Source organism: Oncorhynchus mykiss, chromosome 27 (assembly GCF_013265735.2).
Source record: "Oncorhynchus mykiss isolate Arlee chromosome 27, USDA_OmykA_1.1, whole genome shotgun sequence".
Taxonomy (NCBI): Eukaryota; Metazoa; Chordata; class Actinopteri; order Salmoniformes; family Salmonidae; genus Oncorhynchus; species Oncorhynchus mykiss.
Genome location: NC_048591.1, coordinates 48,832,251 through 48,853,738, shown reverse-complemented (window position 1 = coordinate 48,853,738; position 21,488 = coordinate 48,832,251). Strand labels below are relative to the sequence as shown.

Here is a 21,488-nt window from a genome sequence, read left to right as displayed (position 1 = left end):
ATGGGTCGTAACCTCTAGGTATCTATAAACACCACATGGGATGGGTCGTAACCTCTAGGTATCTATAAACACCACATGGGATGGGTCGTAACCTCTAGGTATCTATAAACACCACATGGGATGGGTCGTAACCTCTAGCTATCTATAAACACCACGTGGGATGGGTCGTAACCTCTAGCTATCTATAAACACCACATGGGATGGGTCGTAACCTCTAGCTGTCTATAAACACCACATGGAATGGGTCGTAACCTCTAGCTATCTATAAACACCACGTGGGATGGGTCGTAACCTCTAGGTATCTATAAACACCACATGGAATGGGTCATAACCTCTAGCAATCTAGAAACACCACGTGGGATGGGTCGTAACCTCTAGCTATCTATAAACACCACATGGGATGGGTCGTAACCTCTAGGTATCTATAAACACCACGTGGGATGGGTCGTAACCTCTAGCTATCTATAAACACCACATGGTGTGGGTCGTAACCTCTAGGTATCTATAAACACCACATGGAATGGGTCGTAACCTCTAGCTATCTATAAACACCACGTGGGATGGGTCATAACCTCTAGATATCTATAAACACCACATGAGATGGGTCGTAACCTCTAGGTATCTATAAACACCACATGGGATGGGTCGTAACCTCTAGGTATCTATAAACACCACATGGGATGGGTCGTAACCTCTAGGTATCTATAAACACCACATGGGATGGGTCGTAACCTCTAGGTATCTATAAACACCACATGGAATGGGTTGTAACCTCTAGCTATCTATAAACACCACGTGGGATGGGTCGTAACCTCTAGCTATCTATAAACACCACGTGGGATGGGTTGTAAACTCTAGGTATCTATAAACACCAAATGGAATGGGTCGTAATCTCTAGGTATCTATAAACACCACGTGGGATGGGTCGTAACCTCTAGCTATCTATAAACACCACATGGGATGGGTCGTAACCTCTAGGTATCTATAAACACCACATGGGATGCGTCTTAACCTCTAGGTATCTATAAACACCACATGGGATGGGTCGTAACCTCTAGATATCTATAAACACCACATGGGATGGGTCGTAACCTCTAGGTATCTATAAACACCACATGGAATGGGTCGTAACCTCTAGGTATCTATAAACACCACGTGGGATGGGTCGTAACCTCTAGCTATCTATAAACACCACATGGGATGGGTCGTAACCTCTAGCTATCTATAAACGCCACATGGGATGGGTCGTAACCTCTAAGATTCTATAAACACCACATGGAATGGGTCGTAACCTCTAGGTATCTATAAACACCACATGGAATGGGTCGTAACCTCTAGGTATCTATAAACACCACATGGAATTGGTCGTAACCTCTAGGTATCTATAAACACCACGTGGAATGGGTCGTAACCTCTAGCTGTCTATAAACACTATGTGGGATGGGTCGTAACCTCTAGCTATCTATAAACACCACATGGAATGGGTCGTAACCTCTAGGTATCTATAAACACCACATGGGATGGGTCATAACCTCTAGGTATCTATAAACACCACATGGGATGGGTCGTAACCTCTAGCTATCTATAAACACCACATGGGATGGGTCGTAACCTCTAGGTATCTATAAACACCACATGGGATGGGTCGTAACCTCTAGCTGTCTATAAACACCACGTGGGATGGGTCGTAACCTCTAGGTATCTATAAACACCACGTGGGATGGGTCGTAACCTCTAGGTATCTATAAACACCACATGGGATGGGTCGTAACCTCTAGGTATCTATAAACACCACATGGAATGGGTCGTAACCTCTAGGTATCTATAAACACCACGTGGGATGGGTCGTAACCTCTAGGTATCTATAAACACCACATGGGATGGGTCGTAACCTCTAGGTATCTATAAACACCACATGGAATGGGTCGTAACCTCTAGGTATCTATAAACACCACATGGAATGGGTCGTAACCTCTAGGTATCTATAAACACCACATGGAATGGGTCGTAACCTCTAGGTATCTATAAACACCACGTGGCATGGGTCGTAACCTCTAGGTGTCTATAAACACCATGTGGGATGGGTCGTAACCTCTAGGTATCTATAAACACCACATGGGATGGGTCGTAACCTCTATGTATCTATAAACACCACATGGGATGGGTCGTAACCTCTAGCTATCTATAAACACCACATGGGATGGGTCGTAACCTCTAGCTGTCTATAAACACCACATGGGATGGGTCGTAACCTCTAGCTATCTATAAACACCACATGGGATGGGTCTTAACCTCTAGCTATCTATAAACACCACATGGGATGGGTCGTAACCTCTAGCTGTCTATAAACACCATGTGGGATGGGTCGTAACCTCTAGCTATCTATAAACACCACATGGAATGGGTCGTAACCTCTAGGTATCTATAAACACCACATGGGATGGGTCATACCCTCTAGGTATCTATAAACACCACATGGGATGGGTCGTAACCTCTAGCTATCTATAAACACCACATGGGATGGGTCGTAACCTCTAGGTATCTATAAACACCACGTGGCATGGGTCGTAACCTCTAGGTATCTATAAACACCACGTGGCATGGGTCGTAACCTCTAGGTGTCTATAAACACCATGTGGGATGGGTCGTAACCTCTAGGTATCTATAAACACCACATGGGATGGGTCATAACCTCTAGGTATCTGTAAAGACCACATGGGATTGGTCGTAACCTCTAGCTATCTATAAACACCACATGGGATGGGTCGTAACCTCTAGCTATCTATAAACACCACATGGGATGGGTCGTAACCTCTAGGTATCTATAAACACCACGTGGGATGGGTCGTAACCTCTAGGTATCTATAAACACCACGTGGGATGGGTCGTAACCTCTAGGTGTCTATAAACACCACGTGGGATGGGTCGTAACCTCTAGGTATCTATAAACACCACATGGAATGGGTCGTAACCTCTAGGTATCTATAAACACCACATGGAATGGGTCGTAACCTCTAGGTATCTATAAACACCACATGGAATGGGTCGTAACCTCTAGGTATCTATAAACACCACATGGGATGGGTCGTAACCTCTAGGTTTCTATAAAAACCACGTGGGATGGGTCGTAACCTCTAGGTATCTATAAACACCACATGGGATGGGTCGTAACCTCTAGGTATCTATAAACACCACGTGGGATGGGTCGTAACCTCTAGGTATCTATAAACACCACGTGGGATGGGTCGTAACCTCTAGGTATCTATAAACACCACATGGGATGGGTCGTAACCTCTAGCTATCTATAAACACCACGTCGGATGGGTCGTAACCTCTAGGTATCTATAAACACCACATGGGATGGGTCGTAACCTCTAGCTATCTATAAACACCACATGGGATGGGTCGTAACCTCTAGCTGTCTATAAACACCACATGGGATGGGTCGTAACCTCTAGCTATCTATAAACACCACATGGGATGGGTCGTAACCTCTAGCTATCTATAAACACCACATGGGATGGGTCGTAACCTCTAGGTGTCTATAAACACCATGTGGGATGGGTCGTAACCTCTAGGTATCTATAAATACCACGTGGGATGGTCGTAACCTCTAGGTATCTATAAACACCACGTGGGATGGGTCGTAACCTCTAGCTATCTATAAACACCACATGGGATGGGTCGTAACCTCTAGGTATCTATAAACACCACGTGGGATGGGTCGTAACCTCTAGGTATCTATAAACACCACGTGGGATGGGTCGTAACCTCTAGGTGTCTATAAACACCACGTGGGATGGGTCGTAACCTCTAGGTGTCTATAAACACCACATGGGATGGGTCCTAACCTCTAGGTATCTATAAACACCACATGGAATGGGTCGTAACCTCTAGGTATCTATAAACACCACATGGAATGGGTCGTAACCTCTAGGTATCTATAAACACCACATGGAATGGGTCGTAACCTCTAGGTATCTATAAACACCACATGGGATGGGTCGTAACCTCTAGGTTTCTATAAAAAACATGTGGGATGGGTCGTAACCTCTAGGTATCTATAAACACCACGTGGGATGGGTCGTAACCTCTAGGTATCTATAAACACCACATGGAATGGGTCGTAACCTCTAGGTATCTATAAACTCCACATGGGACGGGTCGTAACCTCTAGGTATCTATAAACACCACGTGGGATGGGTCGTAACCTCTAGCTATCTATAAACACCACATGGGATGGGTCGTAACCTCTAGGTATCTATAAACACCACATGGGATGGGTCGTAACCTCTAGGTATCTATAAACACCACGTGGGATGGGTCGTAACCTCTAGGTATCTATTAACACCACATGGGATGGGTCGTAACCTCTAGCTATCTATAAACACCACGTGGGATGGGTCGTAACCTCTAGGTATCTATAAACACCACTGGGATGGGTCGTAACCTCTAGCTATCTATAAACACTATGTGGGATGGGTCGTAACCTCTAGCTATCTATAAACACCACGTGGGATGGGTCGTAACCTCTAGGTATCTATAAACACCACATGGGATGGGTCGTAACCTCTAGGTATCTATAAAAACCACATGGGATGGGTCGTAACCTCTAGGTATCTATAAACACCACGTGGGATGGGTCGTAACCTCTAGCTATCTATAAACACTATGTGGGATGGGTCGTAACCTCTAGCTATCTATAAACACCACGTGGGATGGGTCGTAACCTCTAGCTATCTATAAACACCACATGGGATGGGTCGTAACCTCTAGGTATCTATAAAAACCATATGGGATGGGTCGTAACCTCTAGGTATCTATAAACACCACGTGGGATGGGTCGTAACCTCTAGGTATCTATAAACACCACATGGGATGGGTCGTAACCTCTAGGTATCTATAAACACCACATGGGATGGGTCGTAACCTCTAGGTATCTATAAACACCACATGGGATGGGTCGTAACCTCTAGCTATCTATAAACACCACATGGAATGGGTCGTAACCTCTAGCTATCTATAAACACCACGTGGGATGGGTCGTAACCTCTAGATATCTATAAACACCACATGGGATGGGTCGTAACCTCTAGGTGTCTATAAACACCACATGGGATGGGTCGTAACCTCTAGGTATCTATAAACACCACGTGGGATGGGTCGTAACCTCTAGGTATCTATAAACACCACATGGAATGGGTCGTAATCTCTAGGTATCTATAAACACCACGTGGGATGGGTCGTAATCTCTAGGTATCTATAAACACCACATGGGATGGGTCGTAACCTCTACGTATCTATAAACACCACGTGGGATGGGTCGTAGCTCTAGCTATCTATAAATACCACATGGAATGGGTCGTAACCTCTAGATATCTATAAACAACACGTGGGATGGGTCGTAACCTCTAGGTATCTATAAACACCACATGGGATGGGTCATAAACTCTAGGTGTCTATAAACACCACGTGGGATGGGTCGTAACCTCTAGGTATCTATAAACACCACATGGGATGGGTCATAACCTCTAGGTGTCTATAAACACCACGTGGAATGGGTCGTAACCTCTAGTTATCTATAAACACCACGTGGGATGGGTCGTAACCTCTAGGTATCTATAAACACCACATGGGATGGGTCGTAACCTCTAGGTATCTATAAACACCACGTGGGATGGGTCGTAACCTCTAGGTATCTATAAACACCACATGGGATGGGTTGTAACCTCTAGGTATCTATAAACACCACGTGGGATGGGTCGTAACCTCTAGGTATCTATAAACACCACATGGGATGGGTCGTAACCTCTAGGTATCTATAAACACCACGTGGAATGGGTCGTAACCTCTAGGTATCTATTAACACCACATGGGATGGGTCGTAACCTCTAGCTATCTATAAACACCACGTGGGATGGGTCGTAACCTCTAGGTATCTATAAACACCACTGGGATGGGTCGTAACCTCTAGCTATCTATAAACACTATGTGGGATGGGTCGTAACCTCTAGCTATCTATAAACACCACGTGGGATGGGTCGTAACCTCTAGGTATCTATAAACACCACATGGGATGGGTCGTAACCTCTGGTATCTATAAACACCACATGGGATGGGTCGTAACCTCTAGCTATCTATAAACACCACATGGGATGGGTCGTAACCTCTAGGTATCTATAAAAACCACATGGGATGGGTCGTAACCTCTAGGTATCTATAAACACCACGTGGGATGGGTCGTAACCTGTAGGTATCTATAAACACCACATGGGATGGGTCGTAACCTCTAGGTATCTATAAACACCACATGGGATGGGTCGTAACCTCTAGGTATCTATAAACACCACATGGGATGGGTCGTAACCTCTAGCTATCTATAAACACCACATGGAATGGGTCGTAACCTCTAGCTATCTATAAACACCACGTGGGATGGGTCGTAACCTCTAGATATCTATAAACACCACATGGGATGGGTCGTAACCTCTAGGTGTCTATAAACACCACATGGGATGGGTCGTAACCTCTAGGTATCTATAAACACCACGTGGGATGGGTCGTAACCTCTAGGTATCTATAAACACCACATGGAATGGGTCGTAATCTCTAGGTATCTATAAACACCATGTGGGATGGGTCGTAATCTCTAGGTATCTATAAACACCACATGGGATGGGGCGTAACCTCTAGGTATCTATAAACACCACGTGGGATGGGTCGTAGCTCTAGCTATCTATAAATACCACATGGAATGGGTCGTAACCTCTAGATATCTATAAACAACACGTGGGATGGGTCGTAACCTCTAGGTATCTATAAACACCACATGGGATGGGTCATAAACTCTAGGTGTCTATAAACACCACGTGGGATGGGTCGTAACCTCTAGGTATCTATAAACACCACATGGGATGGGTCATAACCTCTAGGTGTCTATAAACACCACGTGGAATGGGTCGTAACCTCTAGTTATCTATAAACACCACGTGGGATGGGTCGTAACCTCTAGGTATCTATAAACACCACATGGGATGGGTCGTAACCTCTAGCTATCTATAAACACCACATGGGATGGGTCGTAACCTCTAGGTATCTATAAACACCACATGGGATGGGTCGTAACCTCTAGGTATCTATAAACACCACGTGGGATGGGTCGTAACCTGTAGGTATCTATAAACACCACATGGGATGGGTCGTAACCTCTAGGTATCTATAAACACCACATGGGATGGGTCGTAACCTCTAGGTATCTATAAACACCACCTGGGATGGGTCGTAACCTCTAGCTATCTATAAACACCACATGGAATGGGTCGTAACCTCTAGCTATCTATAAACACCACGTGGGATGGGTCGTAACCTCTAGATATCTATAAACACCACATGGGATGGGTCGTAACCTCTAGGTGTCTATAAACACCACATGGGATGGGTCGTAACCTCTAGGTATCTATAAACACCACGTGGGATGGGTCGTAACCTCTAGGTATCTATAAACACCACATGGAATGGGTCGTAATCTCTAGGTATCTATAAACACCACGTGGGATGGGTCGTAATCTCTAGGTATCTATAAACACCACATGGGATGGGGCGTAACCTCTAGGTATCTATAAACACCACGTGGGATGGGTCGTAACTCTAGCTATCTATAAATACCACATGGAATGGGTCGTAACCTCTAGATATCTATAAACAACACGTGGGATGGGTCGTAACCTCTAGGTATCTATAAATACCACATGGGATGGGTCATAAACTCTAGGTGTCTATAAACACCACGTGGGATGGGTCGTAACCTCTAGGTATCTATAAACACCACATGGGATGGGTCATAACCTCTAGGTGTCTATAAACACCACGTGGAATGGGTCGTAACCTCTAGTTATCTATAAACACCACGTGGGATGGGTCGTAACCTCTAGGTATCTATAAACACCACATGGGATGGGTCGTAACCTCTAGGTATCTATAAACACCATGTGGGATGGGTCGTAACCTCTAGGTATCTATAAACACCACATGGGATGGGTTGTAACCTCTAGGTATCTATAAACACCACGTGGGATGGGTCGTAACCTCTAGGTATCTATAAACACCACATGGGATGGGTCGTAACCTCTAGGTATCTATAAACACCACATGGAATGGGTCGTAACCTCTAGGTATCTATAAACACCGCATGGGATGGGTCATCCACTGATATAGACCATCATTTAGGCTACAGAGCTGTTCATGGTTTGAGGGCGTCTGCTACAGCTTCATAGGCTTCCATTATCTGGTCCAACCCTGCTTAAACTGGAACCTTTCCAGACATTTGTTGGAACTGTAAGTGATTCCTCATAAGTGATTCATCATAAGTGATGCCTCACAGTAATTCCATGAAACGGACATTAGAATTCTGCGAAGGCAAGGGAAGTTCATCATCAAACATGCTCATTTCGTTCAACTCTTCTCTTCTCTCTCTGTGCAGCCATCTGGACCAGTCGACCACCTGGCTGGACCCTCGTAAGGCCCTCCTACAGATGAACCAGGCCCCTCCCACCAGCCCTGTACCAGTCCAGCAACAGAACATCATGAGCCCTGCTAGTGGTCAGTACACGCTCACGCACACTCGGACACAGACTCACAGTCGGACACAGACTCACAGTCGGACACAGACTCACATTCGGACAGAGACTCACAGTCGGACAGAGACTCACAGTCGAACAGAGACTCACAGTCGGACGCAGACTCACACAGTCGGACGGAGACTCACACAGTCGGACGGAGACTCACACAGTCGGACGCAGACTCACACAGTCGGACGCAGACTCACACAGTCGGACGCAGACTCACACAGTCGGACGCAGACTCACAGTCGGACGCAGACTCACCCAGTCGGACGCAGACTCACACAGTCGGACGCAGACTCACACAGTCGGACGCAGACTCACCCAGTCGGACGCAGACTCACCCAGTCGGACGCAGACTCACCCAGTCGGACGCAGACTCACCCAGTCGGACGCAGACTCACCCAGTCGGACGCAGACTCACCCTTTCGGACGCAGACTCACACAGTCGGACGCAGACTCACCCAGTCGGACGCAGACTCACCCTTTCGGACGCAGACTCACCCAGTCGGACGCAGACTCACCCAGTCGGACGCAGACTCACCCAGTCGGACGCAGACTCACCCTTTCGGACGCAGACTCACCCAGTCGGACGCAGACTCACCCAGTCGGACGCAGACTCACCCAGTCGGACGCAGACTCACACAGTCGGAGACAGACTCACACAGTCGGGACAGAGACTCACACAGTCAGGACAGAGACTCACACAGTCGGGACAGAGACTCACAGAGTCGGACAGAGACTCAGAGTCGGACGCAGACTCACACAGTCGGACGCAGACACACAGTCGGACGCAGACACACAGTCGGACGCAGACTCACACAGTCGGACGCAGACTCACACAGTCGGACGCAGACTCACAGTCGGACGCAGACTCACAGTCGGACGCAGACTCGCACAGTCGGACGCAGACCCGCACAGTCGGACGCAGACCCGCACAGTCGGACGCAGACCCGCACAGTCGGACGCAGACCCGCACAGTCGGACGCAGACCCGCACAGTCGGACGCAGACCCGCACAGTCGGACGCAGACCCGCACAGTCGGACGCAGACCCGCACAGTCGGACGCAGAACCGCACAGTCGAACGCAGACCCGCACAGTCGGACGCAGACCCGCACAGTCGGACGCAGACCCGCACAGTCGGACAGAGACTCGCCCAGTCGGACGCAGACTCGCCCAGTCGGACGCAGACTCACCCAGTCGGACGCAGACTCACACAGTCGGACGCAGACTCACACAGTCGGACGCAGACTCACACAGTCGGACGCAGACTCACACAGTCGGACGCAGACTCACACAGTCGGACGCAGACTCACCCAGTCGGACGCAGACTCACCCAGTCGGACGCAGACTCACCCAGTCGGACGCAGACTCACCCTTTCGGACGCAGACTCACCCAGTCGGACGCAGACTCACCCAGTCGGACGCAGACCCACCCAGTCGGACGCAGACCCGCACAGTCGGACGCAGACCCGCACAGTCGGACGCAGACCCGCACAGTCGGACGCAGACTCGCACAGTCGGACGCAGACTCGCACAGTCGGACGCAGACTCGCACAGTCGGACGCAGACTCGCACAGTCGGACGCAGACTCGCACAGTCGGACGCAGACTCGCACAGTCGGACGCAGACTCGCACAGTCGGACGCAGACTCGCACAGTCGGACGCAGACTCGCACAGTCGGACGCAGACTCGCACAGTCGGACGCAGACTCGCACAGTCGGACGCAGACTCGCACAGTCGGACGCAGACTCGCACAGTCGGACGCAGACTCGCACAGTCGGACGCAGACTCGCACAGTCGGACGCAGACTCACCCAGTCGGACGCAGACTCACGCAGTCGGACGCAGACTCACACAGTCGGACGCAGACTCACACAGTCGGACGCAGACTCACACAGTCGGACGCAGACTCACACAGTCGGACGCAGACTCACACAGTCGGACGCAGACTCACACAGTCGGACGCAGACTCACACAGTCGGACGCAGACTCACAGTCGGACGCAGACTCACAATCGGACACAGACTCACACGGGCAGCCCTATACCAGTGCATCATAGACCACAGAGTTAAACTAAAGGCAAAACAAGCTTTTTTTAATGGATTAGATCTCAGACCACCTGAAGGGTAAGATCTCTGGAGGGGGGTGGGTGGGGTGTTGATGGTACATTAGCCCTGAAGGGTTAGATCTCTGGAGGGGGGTGGGTGGGGTGTTGATAGTACATTAGCCCTGAAGGGTAAGTTATTATCTCTGGAGGGGGGTGGGTGGGGTGTTGACGGTACATTAGGCCTGAAGATGCTACAAGGTGCTACTTTGTTAAATAACTATGGCTGTGGAGTCTTACACTACCGGGGAACAGTGGCTTAACTGCCTTGTTCAGGGGCAGAACGGCAGGTTTTTTACCTTGTCATCTCGGGGATTCGATCTTGCAACCTTTCTGTTACTAGTCCAACAACACTCTAACCACTAGGCTACCTGCTCTAACCACTAGGCTACCTGCTCTAACCACTAGGCTACCTGCTCTAACCACTAGGCTACCTGCTCTAACCACTGGGCTACCTGCCTCTAACCACTAGGCTACCTGCTCTAACCACTGGGCTACCTGCCTCTAACCACTAGGCTACCTGCTCTAACCACTGGGCTACCTGCCTCTAACCACTAGGCTATCTGCCTCTAACCACTGGGCTACCTGCTCTAACCACTGGGCTACCTGCTCTAACCACTGGGCTACCTGCTCTAACCACTAGGCTACCTGCTCTAACCACTAGGCTACCTGCTCTAACCACTAGGCTACCTGCTCTAACCACTGGGCTACCTGCCTCTAACCACTAGGCTATCTGCCTCTAACCACTAGGCTCTAACCACTGGGCTACCTGCTCTAACCACTAGGCTACCTGCTCTAACCACTAGGCTACCTGTTCTAACCAATAGGCTACCTGCTCTAACCACTAGGCTGCCTGCCTCTAACCACTAGGCTACCTGCTCTAACCACGAGGCTACCTGCTCTAACCACTAGGCTACCTGCTCTAACCACTAGGCTACCTGCTCTAACCACTAGGCTCTAACCACTAGGCTACCTGCTCTAACCACTAGGCTACCTGCTCTAACCACTAGGCTACCTGCTCTAACCACTAGGCTACCTACTCTAACCACTGGGCTACCTGCTGTCCAATGATCCAGAATAATGTTCACCATATTAGGTCGTATTGTTTAATCAACTCAGGATGGCGGGCAATAATTGTCCCACTCTCATTATACTGTCATTGTAGACTCTCACCTCTCCTAAACAGGTGTTCTACTCTGCTAGCCAGCACCTCTCCTAAACAGGAGTTCTACTCCGTTAGCCAGCACCTCTCCTAAACAGTTGTGTGTTTCTTTTGCCTCTAGTTGGAGGCTGTATACCATATGTATCCTGTACATACAACTAATAAAACTGTAAACTCATGTTAGTGAGCTGCTTCAGTGTTCTGGTGAGCTTCTTCCCAGGTGGGGTTAGAGAGTTGGAACAAGAATAGTTTTTAACATGTTTGTGCCTTGGTGATTGACACGTTTATCTGTCGTCAGTGGCAACCGCTACCAACCACGGCTATGGTTAGTACTTCTGAATAGGTTCTAGGTTTTTCTGTTTGTTATTTTGACCTTTTATTCACCTACATCAGTATGACAGTACTTACAGAGCTTCTACTATTTTAACATCTCAACAGTGGTGGCTTTGTTCATATACTATATTCTATGGTAATTTAAATATCGTTTGAAACCGATGTTTAACATACCCATCCAAATGACTTTCTGTTTCTGTCTTTATTGGTGTGTTTTCCTGTAACTAGCTGTTTTTGATTTGGTCAGTATCATCCTGTGATGCAACCCTGCATCCACACACTGTATGCCTGGGAACTTAGTAAAGTCACTTTCCCCCTCCTTCCACACACACCCTGCCTGTCCAGCCTAACCTCCCTGTCCTCTCTAAGGTCCTCTCCCTGCCTGTCCAGCTCCAGCCTAACCTCCCTGTCCTCTCTAAGGTCCTCTCCCTGCCTGTCCAGCTCCAGCCTAACCTCCCTGTCCTCTCTAAGGTCCTCTCCCTGCCTGTCCAGCCTAACCTCCCTGTCCTCTCTAAGGTCCTCTCCCTGCCTGTCCAGCTCCAGCCTAACCTCCCTGTCCTCTCTAAGGTCCTCTCCCTGACTGCTGGGAACAGGCCGTAACCTCAGAGGGAGAGGTCTACTACATCAACCACAAGAACAAAACCACCTCTTGGCTCGACCCGCGCCTCGACCCGCGCCTCGACCCGCGACTTGACCCACGCTACGGTGAGAAAACACTCACACCTCTCAATTCTGTAATGGTCACCTCTCAGCCTGTTAGGTAACACTTTACACACTGGTCGTATGCTTGTCAAGTAACACTGCTATTACTTTAGTATTAACCTTTTGTTACATAGTACTCCTTTAGTAGTCCTTTAGTATTCCTTTAGTATTACTTTAGTACTCCTTTAGTATTCCTTTAGTACTCCTTTAGTACTCCTTTAGTATTCCTTTAGTACTCCTTTAGTATTCTTTTAGTACTCCGTTAGTATTACTTTAGTACTCCTCTAGTATTACTTTAGTACTCCTCTAGTAGTCCTTTAGTATTCCTTTAGTATTACTTTAGTACTCCTTTAGTATTCCTTTAGTACTCCTGTAGTACTCCTTTAGTATTCCTTTAGTACTCCTTTAGTACTCCTTTAGTACTCTTTTAGTAGTCCTTTAGTAGTCCTTTAGTAGTCCTTTAGTACTCCTTTAGTATTTATTCCTTTAGTATTACTTTAGTACTCCTTTATTACTCCTTTAGTAGTCCATTAGTACTCCTTTAGTAGTCCTTTAGTAGTCCTTTAGTAGTCCTTTAGTAGTCCTTTAGTACTCGTTTAGTAGTCCTTTAGTACTCGTTTAGTACTCCTTTAGTACTCCTTTAGAAGTCCTTTAGTACTCGTTTAGTACTCCTTTTGTACTCCTTTAGTACTCCTTTTGTACTCCTTTAGTAGTCCTTTAGTACTCCTTTTGTACTCCTTTAGTAGTCCTTTAGTATTACTTTAGTATTAACCTTTTGTTACATAGTATTCCTTTAGTAGTCCTTTTGTACTCCTTTAGTATTACTTTAGTACTCCTTTAGTATTCCTTTAGTAGTCCTTTAGTACTCCTTTAGTACTCCTTTAGTATTCCTTTAGTATTCCTTTAGTACTCATTTAGTATTCCTTTAATATTCCTTTAGTAGTCCTTTAGTATTCCTTTAGTATTCCTTTAGTACTCCTTTAGTACTCCTTTAGTATTCCTTTAGTACTCCTTTAGTATTACTTTAGTATTAACCTTTTGTTACATAGTATTCCTTTAGTAGTCCTTTAGTATTCCTTTAGTATTACTTTAGTACTCCTTTAGTATTCCTTTAGTAGTTCTTTAGTATTCCTTTAGTAGTCCTTTAGTATTCCTTTAGTAGTCCTTTAGTATAGTACTCCTTTAGTATTCCTTTAGTACTCCTTTAGTACTCCTTTAGTATTCCTTTAGTACTACTTTAGTATTACTTTAGTATTAACCTTTTTTTTTTACATAGTATTCCTTTAGTAGTCCTTTAGTAGTCCTTTAGTATTCCTTTAGTATTCCTTTTGTAGTCCTTTAGTACTCCTTTAGTATTCATTTAGTACTCCTGTAGTATTACTTTAGTATTAACCTTTTGTTACATAGTATTCCTTTAGTAGTCCTTTAGTATTCCTTTAGTAGTCCTTTAGTATTCACGCTGGACACCACCATGATTAAACTCACTTTAATTCAATAGGCAGTCACAGTTCATTTCCCTGTGAGACCATATTGTTCTGCCTGCAGTGACTAGTCAGACTATGACATCATCTTTCTAACCACATGTCAACATCCCCTCTTGGCCCACTGCTACTGCACGGCTTCACGGAGTCTGGGAGAGGAGGAGGAGCAGCAACAACAACACGTTTTTACAGGGCCCCTTAAGCCATCTTCCAGTCATTTTCCAATTGATTCACTGTATTGAAAGTCGTTGGGAGGAGTTTGGACAGCACACACAGCTCTCCGTATAGTCCAGAACTCAGACAGCGGCTACGTTTTAGTAGTTCAGTGTTTGAGCAAGAGCTGAGTTAGCCCTTAGCTAATCCTTGGGGCTGAGTTAATGTGTGTGGTTGGAAGTGCTGCAGCCTCTGGTGGCCTGGTGAGCTGATGACAGCCACAGGTGACTGTGGTGTGGGGCGTTCTCTCCAGCCATGGGATTTAGCTATATGGCGACAGTCACAGGAACGTGGGTTGCTGCTCAGTAGAGGTCGACACAGGAAGAGAACTCCTTCGGGTCGCGTGGGTCGCGTGGGATTCTGGTAGGAATGGGAGTTATAGTTCTCGAGTCAAGTTTGGGACAGGATATGACAGGATCAACAGTCCACAGGAAGGCAGTACAGGAATAGTTATCAACATAGTTGTTTTGGGGTTGAAATATGTCATGTAGAGCATTTAATTAAGAAAACAGTTGTGTAGGGTTTAAAAAATAAATAAAATTAACGGTCATCCCCCCCCTTCCCCCATCTGTTGGCTCATTCTTGTGCCTCGCTCCAGTTGTAGGCAGTCACTAGGCTACCTCAGACACCAACATACGTCAGTGGGCTAAATGATTAACCCTTCAATAGAGGATGATGCGACAACTTGTCGCAGCCAAGGAGCCGTTAGCATAGCTTCATTTGATGGAGTTGTCTTTGACAATGAGGGAACCAAGTACATGAGGGTCAAGGGACACGAGGCCTGCTGTGGCATAGCTGCTCTACTCCTAACAACTTTAACAACTTTGACTTTAACAACTTTAACATCAAGCAGTTTTTAACTAAACCCGTGTCATCTGAGGTGAAGAGTGAAATTAACAGATTTACTTATGCAGTACTGACACTTACATTCATGTTGTCAAAGTTCATATGTGCTCAGGGGTCAGCTGTTGACTACAGTTGAATGTGCTCAGGGGTCAGCTGTAGACTACAGTTTAATGTGCTCAGGGGTCAGCTGTAGACTACAGTTTAATGTGCTCAGGGGTCAGCTGTAGACTACAGTGTAATGTGCTCAGGGGTCAGCTGTAGACTACAGTGTAATGTGCTCAGAGGTCAGCTGTAGACTACAGTTTAATGTGCTCAGGGGTCAGCTGTAGACTACAGTGTAATGTGCTCAGAGGTCAGCTGTAGACTACAGTTTAATGTGCTCAGAGGTCAGCTGTAGACTACAGTGTAATGTGCTCAGAGGTCAGCTGTAGACTACAGTTTAATGTGCTCAGAGGTCAGCTGTAGACTACAGTTTAATGTCCTCAGAGGTCAGCTGTAGACTACAGTTTAATGTCCTCAGAGGTCAGCTGTAGACTACAGTTTAATGTGCTCAGGGGTCAGCTGTAGACTACAGTTTAATGTGCTCAGGGGTCAGCTGTAGACTACAGTTTAATGTGCTCAGAGGTCAGCTGTAGACTACAGTTTAATGTGCTCAGAGGTCAGCTGTAGACTACAGTGTAATGTGCTCAGGGGTCAGCTGTAGACTACAGTTTAATGTGCTCAGGGGTCAGCTGTAGACTACAGTTGAATGTGCTCAGAGGTCAGCTGTAGACTACAGTTTAATGTGCTCAGAGGTCAGCTGTAGACTACAGTTTAATGTGCTCAGAGGTCAGCTGTAGACTACAGTGTAATGTGCTCAGAGGTCAGCTGTAGACTACAGTGTAATGTGCTCAGAGGTCAGCTGTAGACTACAGTGTAATGTGCTCAGGGGTCAGCTGTAGACTACAGTTTAATGTGCTCAGAGGTCAGCTGTAGACTACAGTGTAATGTGCTCAGAGGTCAGCTGTAGACTACAGTGTAATGTGCTCAGAGGTCAGCTGTAGACTACAGTGTAATGTGCTCAGGGGTCAGCTGTAGACTACAGTTTAATGTGCTCAGGGGTCAGCTGTAGACTACAGTTTAATGTGCTCAGGGGTCAGCTGTAGACTACAGTGTAATGTGCTCAGGGGTCAGCTGTAGACTACAGTTTAATGTGCTCAGAGGTCAGCTGTAGACTACAGTTGAATGTGCTCAGGGGTCAGCTGTAGACTACAGTGTAATGTGCTCAGAGGTCAGCTGTAGACTACAGTTTAATGTGCTCAGAGGTCAGCTGTAGACTACAGTGTAATGTGCTCAGAGGTCAGCTGTAGACTACAGTTTAATGTGCTCAGAGGTCAGCTGTAGACTACAGTTTAATGTGCTCAGAGGTCAGCTGTAGACTACAGTGTAATGTGCTCAGAGGTCAGCTGTAGACTACAGTTTAATGTCCTCAGAGGTCAGCTGTAGACTACAGTTTAATGTGCTCAGGGGTCAGCTGTAGACTACAGTGTAATGTGCTCAGAGGTCAGCTGTAGACTACAGTTTAATGTGCTCAGAGGTCAGCTGTAGACTACAGTTTAATGTGCTCAGAGGTCAGCTGTAGACTACAGTGTAATGTGCTCAGGGGTCAGCTGTAGACTACAGTTTAATGTGCTCAGGGGTCAGCTGTAGACTACAGTTTAATGTGCTCAGGGGTCAGCTGTAGACTACAGTGTAATGTGCTCAGGGGTCAGCTGTAGACTACAGTTTAATGTGCTCAGAGGTCAGCTGTAGACTACAGTTGAATGTGCTCAGGGGTCAGCTGTAGACTACAGTGTAATGTGCTCAGAGGTCAGCTGTAGACTACAGTTTAATGTGCTCAGAGGTCAGCTGTAGACTACAGTGTAATGTGCTCAGAGGTCAGCTGTAGACTACAGTTTAATGTGCTCAGAGGTCAGCTGTAGACTACAGTTTAATGTGCTCAGAGGTCAGCTGTAGACTACAGTGTAATGTGCTCAGAGGTCAGCTGTAGACTACAGTTTAATGTCCTCAGAGGTCAGCTGTAGACTACAGTTTAATGTGCTCAGGGGTCAGCTGTAGACTACAGTGTAATGTGCTCAGAGGTCAGCTGTAGACTACAGTTTAATGTGCTCAGAGGTCAGCTGTAGACTACAGTTTAATGTGCTCAGAGGTCAGCTGTAGACTACAGTTTAATGTGCTCAGGGGTCAGCTGTAGACTACAGTGTAATGTGCTCAGAGGTCAGCTGTAGACTACAGTTTAATGTGCTCAGAGGTCAGCTGTAGACTACAGTTTAATGTGCTCAGAGGTCAGCTGTAGACTACAGTTTAATGTGCTCAGAGGTCAGCTGTAGACTACAGTTTAATGTGCTCAGAGGTCAGCTGTAGACTACAGTTTAATGTGCTCAGAGGTCAGCTGTAGACTACAGTTGAATGTGCTCAGGGGTCAGCTGTAGACTACAGTTTAATGTGCTCAGAGGTCAGCTGTAGACTACAGTTTAATGTGCTCAGAGGTCAGCTGTAGACTACAGTTTAATGTGCTCAGGGGTCAGCTGTAGACTACAGTGTAATGTGCTCAGGGGTCAGCTGTAGACTACAGTTGAATGTGCTCAGAGGTCAGCTGTAGACTACAGTGTAATGTGCTCAGGGTTCAGCTGTAGACTACAGTTTAATGTGCTCAGAGGTCAGCTGTAGACTACAGTTGAATGTCCTCAGAGGTCAGCTGTAGACTACAGTTTAATGTGCTCAGGGGTCAGCTGTAGACTACAGTCTACAGTCTCTCCTGAACCAGGACAAGATGGGACAGGTCTCTCCTGAACCAGCTGGGACAGGTCTCTCCTGAACCAGGACAAGACGGGACAGGAGTGATTGAGTGATTTTTATCAGGAAAGGACCAGATTATAGAACTGTTACGACAGGTCTCTCCTGAACCAGCTGGGACAGGTCCCTCCTGAACCAGGACAAGATGGGACAGGTCCCTCCTGAACCAGGACAAGATGGGACAGGTCCCTCCTGAACCAGGACAAGATGGGACAGGTCTCTCCTGAACCAGCTGGGACAGGTCTCTCCTGAACCAGGACAAGATGGGACAGGTCCCTCCTGAACCAGGACAAGATGGGACAGGTCTCTCCTGAACCAGCTGGGACAGGTCTCTCCTGAACCAGGACAAGATGGGACAGGTCCCTCCTGAACCAGGACAAGATGGGACAGGTCCCTCCTGAACCAGGACAAGATGGGACAGGTCCCTCCTGAACCAGGACAAGATGGGACAGGTCTCTCCTGAACCAGCTGGGACAGGTCTCTCCTGAACCAGGACAAGATGGGACAGGTCCCTCCTGAACCAGGACAAGATGGGACAGGTCTCTCCTGAACCAGCTGGGACAGGTCTCTCCTGAACCAGGACAAGATGGGACAGGTCCCTCCTGAACCAGCTGGGACAGGTCTCTCCTGAACCAGGACAAGATGGGACAGGTCCCTCCTGAACCAGGACAAGATGGGACAGGTCCCTCCTGAACCAGGACAAGATGGGACAGGTCCCTCCTGAACCAGGACAAGATGGGACAGGTCCCTCCTGAACCAGGACAAGATGGGACAGGTCCCTCCTGAACCAGGACAAGATGGGACAGGTCCCTCCTGAACCAGGACAAGATGGGACAGGTCCCTCCTGAACCAGGACAAGATGGGACAGGTCCCTCCTGAACCAGGACAAGATGGGACAGGTCCCTCCTGAACCAGGACAAGATGGGACAGGTCCCTCCTGAACCAGGACAAGATGGGACAGGTCCCTCCTGAACCAGGACAAGATGGGACAGGTCCCTCCTGAACCAGGACAAGATGGGACAGGTCCCTCCTGAACCAGGACAAGATGGGACAGGTCCCTCCTGAACCAGGACAAGATGGGACAGGTCCCTCCTGAACCAGGACAAGATGGGACAGGTCCCTCCTGAACCAGGACAAGATGGGACAGGTCTCTCCTGAACCAGCTGGGACAGGTCCCTCCTGAACCAGGACAAGATGGGACAGGTCCCTCCTGAACCAGGACAAGATGGGACAGGTCCCTCCTGAACCAGGACAAGATGGGACAGGTCTCTCCTGAACCAGGACAAGATGGGACAGGTCTCTCCTGAACCAGGACAAGATGGGACAGGTCCCTCCTGAACCAGGACAAGATGGGACAGGTCTCTCCTGAACCAGGACAAGATGGGACAGGTCCCTCCTGAACCAGCTGGGACAGGTGTGAAGTTTCACTCTGCTACGTTCCCTCCAGCCAGGGCTTATCCCTTAGTGTGCCAGGAAGGGTCCCCTCCCCGTGAGTGTGTGTGTTTGTGGATGTGAGTGTGTGTGTTTGTGGACGTGAGTGTGTGTGTGTGTGTGTGTGGACGTGAGTGTGTGTGTTTGTGGACGTGTGTGTATGTGGACGTGTGTGTGTGTGTTTGTGGACGTGAGTGTGTGTGTTTGTGGACGTGTGTGTGTGTGTGTATCTTTTTGGTTTTACTCTCCTTGTGGCGACCAGAACTCTTCACAACGATAACAAAACAACATTCTGACAAGTGGGGACATTTTACCCACAAGGAAAAAGGCTATTTTAGGCTTAGGGGTTAGGGTTAGGGTTAAGGGTCAAGGGTTAGCGTTAGGGTTACAATTGGGGTCAGGGTTAAGGGTAACGGTTAGGATTAAGGAACATAGGATTTTGAATTGGAATGAATTGTTTGGTCCCCACAAGGATAGGGAAGTGTGTGTGTGGGTTCAGAGAGATGATGGGTCCTGCTCAAGTCACTGACTAATTAACTCGTCCCTTCATTACTGAGCCTGTTCGCTAGGGAAGCTCTGGCTCAGTACCTCGAGGAGAAGTCCCTTCATTACTGAGCCTGTTTGCTAGGGAAGCTCTGGCTCAGTACCTCGAGGAGAAGTCCCTTCATTACTGAGCCTGTTCGCTAGGGAAGCTCTGGCTCAGTACCTCGAGGAGACGTCCCTTCATTACTGAGCCTGTTCGCTAGGGAAGCTTTGGCTCAGTACCTTGAGGAGACGTCCCTTCATTACTGAGCCTGTTCGATAGGGAAGCTCTGGCTCAGTACCTCGAGGAGACGTCCCTTCATTACTGAGCCTGTTCGCTAGGGAAGCTCTGGCTCAGTACCTCGAGGAGACGTCCCTTCATTATTGAGCCTGTTCGATAGGGAAGCTCTGGCTCAGTACCTCGAGGAGACGTCCCTTCATTACTGAGCCTGTTCGCCAGGGAAGCTCTGGCTCAGTACCTCGAGGAGACGTCCCTTCATTACTGAGCCTGTTCGATAGGGAAGCTCTGGCTCAGTACCTCGAGGAGACGTCCCTTCATTACTGAGCCTGTTCGATAGGGAAGCTCTGGCTCAGTACCTCGAGGAGACGTCCCTTCATTACTGAGCCTGTTCGATAGGGAAGCTCTGGCTCAGTACCTCGAGGAGACGTCCCTTCATTACTGAGCCTGTTCGATAGGGAAGCTTTGGCTCAGTATCTCGAGGAGACGTCCCTTCATTACTGAGCCTGTTCGATAGGGAAGCTGTGGCTCAGTACCTCGAGGAGACGTCCCTTCATTACTGAGCCTGTTCGCTAGGGAAGCTCTGGCTCAGTACCTCGAGGAGACGTCCCTTCATTACTGAGCCTGTTCGCTAGGGAAGCTCTGGCTCAGTACCTCGAGGAGAAGTCCCTTCATTACTGAGCCTGTTCGCTAGGGAAGCTCTGGCTCAGTACCTCGAGGAGACGTCCCTTCATTACTGAGCCTGTTCGCTAGGGAAGCTCTGGCTCAGTACCTCGAGGAGAAGTCCCTTCATTACTGAGCCTGTTCGCCAGGGAAGCTCTGGCTCAGTACCTCGAGGAGACGTCCCTTCATTACTGAGCCTGTTCGATAGGGAAGCTCTGGCTCAGTACCTCGAGGAGACGTCCCTTCATTACTGAGCCTGTTCGCTAGGGAAGCTCTGGCTCAGTACCTCGAGGAGACGTCCCTTCATTACTGAGCCTGTTCGCTAGGGAAGCTCTGG

At 48.0% G+C, this 21,488-nt stretch overlaps 1 protein-coding gene across 1 annotated transcript in view; it reads left to right on the top strand.

Moving 5' to 3' along the window:
• Nucleotides 1-21,488, top strand: part of yap1 (Yes1 associated transcriptional regulator) — a 103,860-nt gene that overhangs the window by 43,278 nt on the left and 39,094 nt on the right. The window contains exons 3-4 of the mRNA XM_036965163.1: nucleotides 8,480-8,598; nucleotides 12,788-12,925. Coding sequence (XP_036821058.1) covers nucleotides 8,480-8,598; nucleotides 12,788-12,925 — 257 coding nt within the window. The remainder of the gene's footprint in view (nucleotides 1-8,479; nucleotides 8,599-12,787; nucleotides 12,926-21,488) is intronic.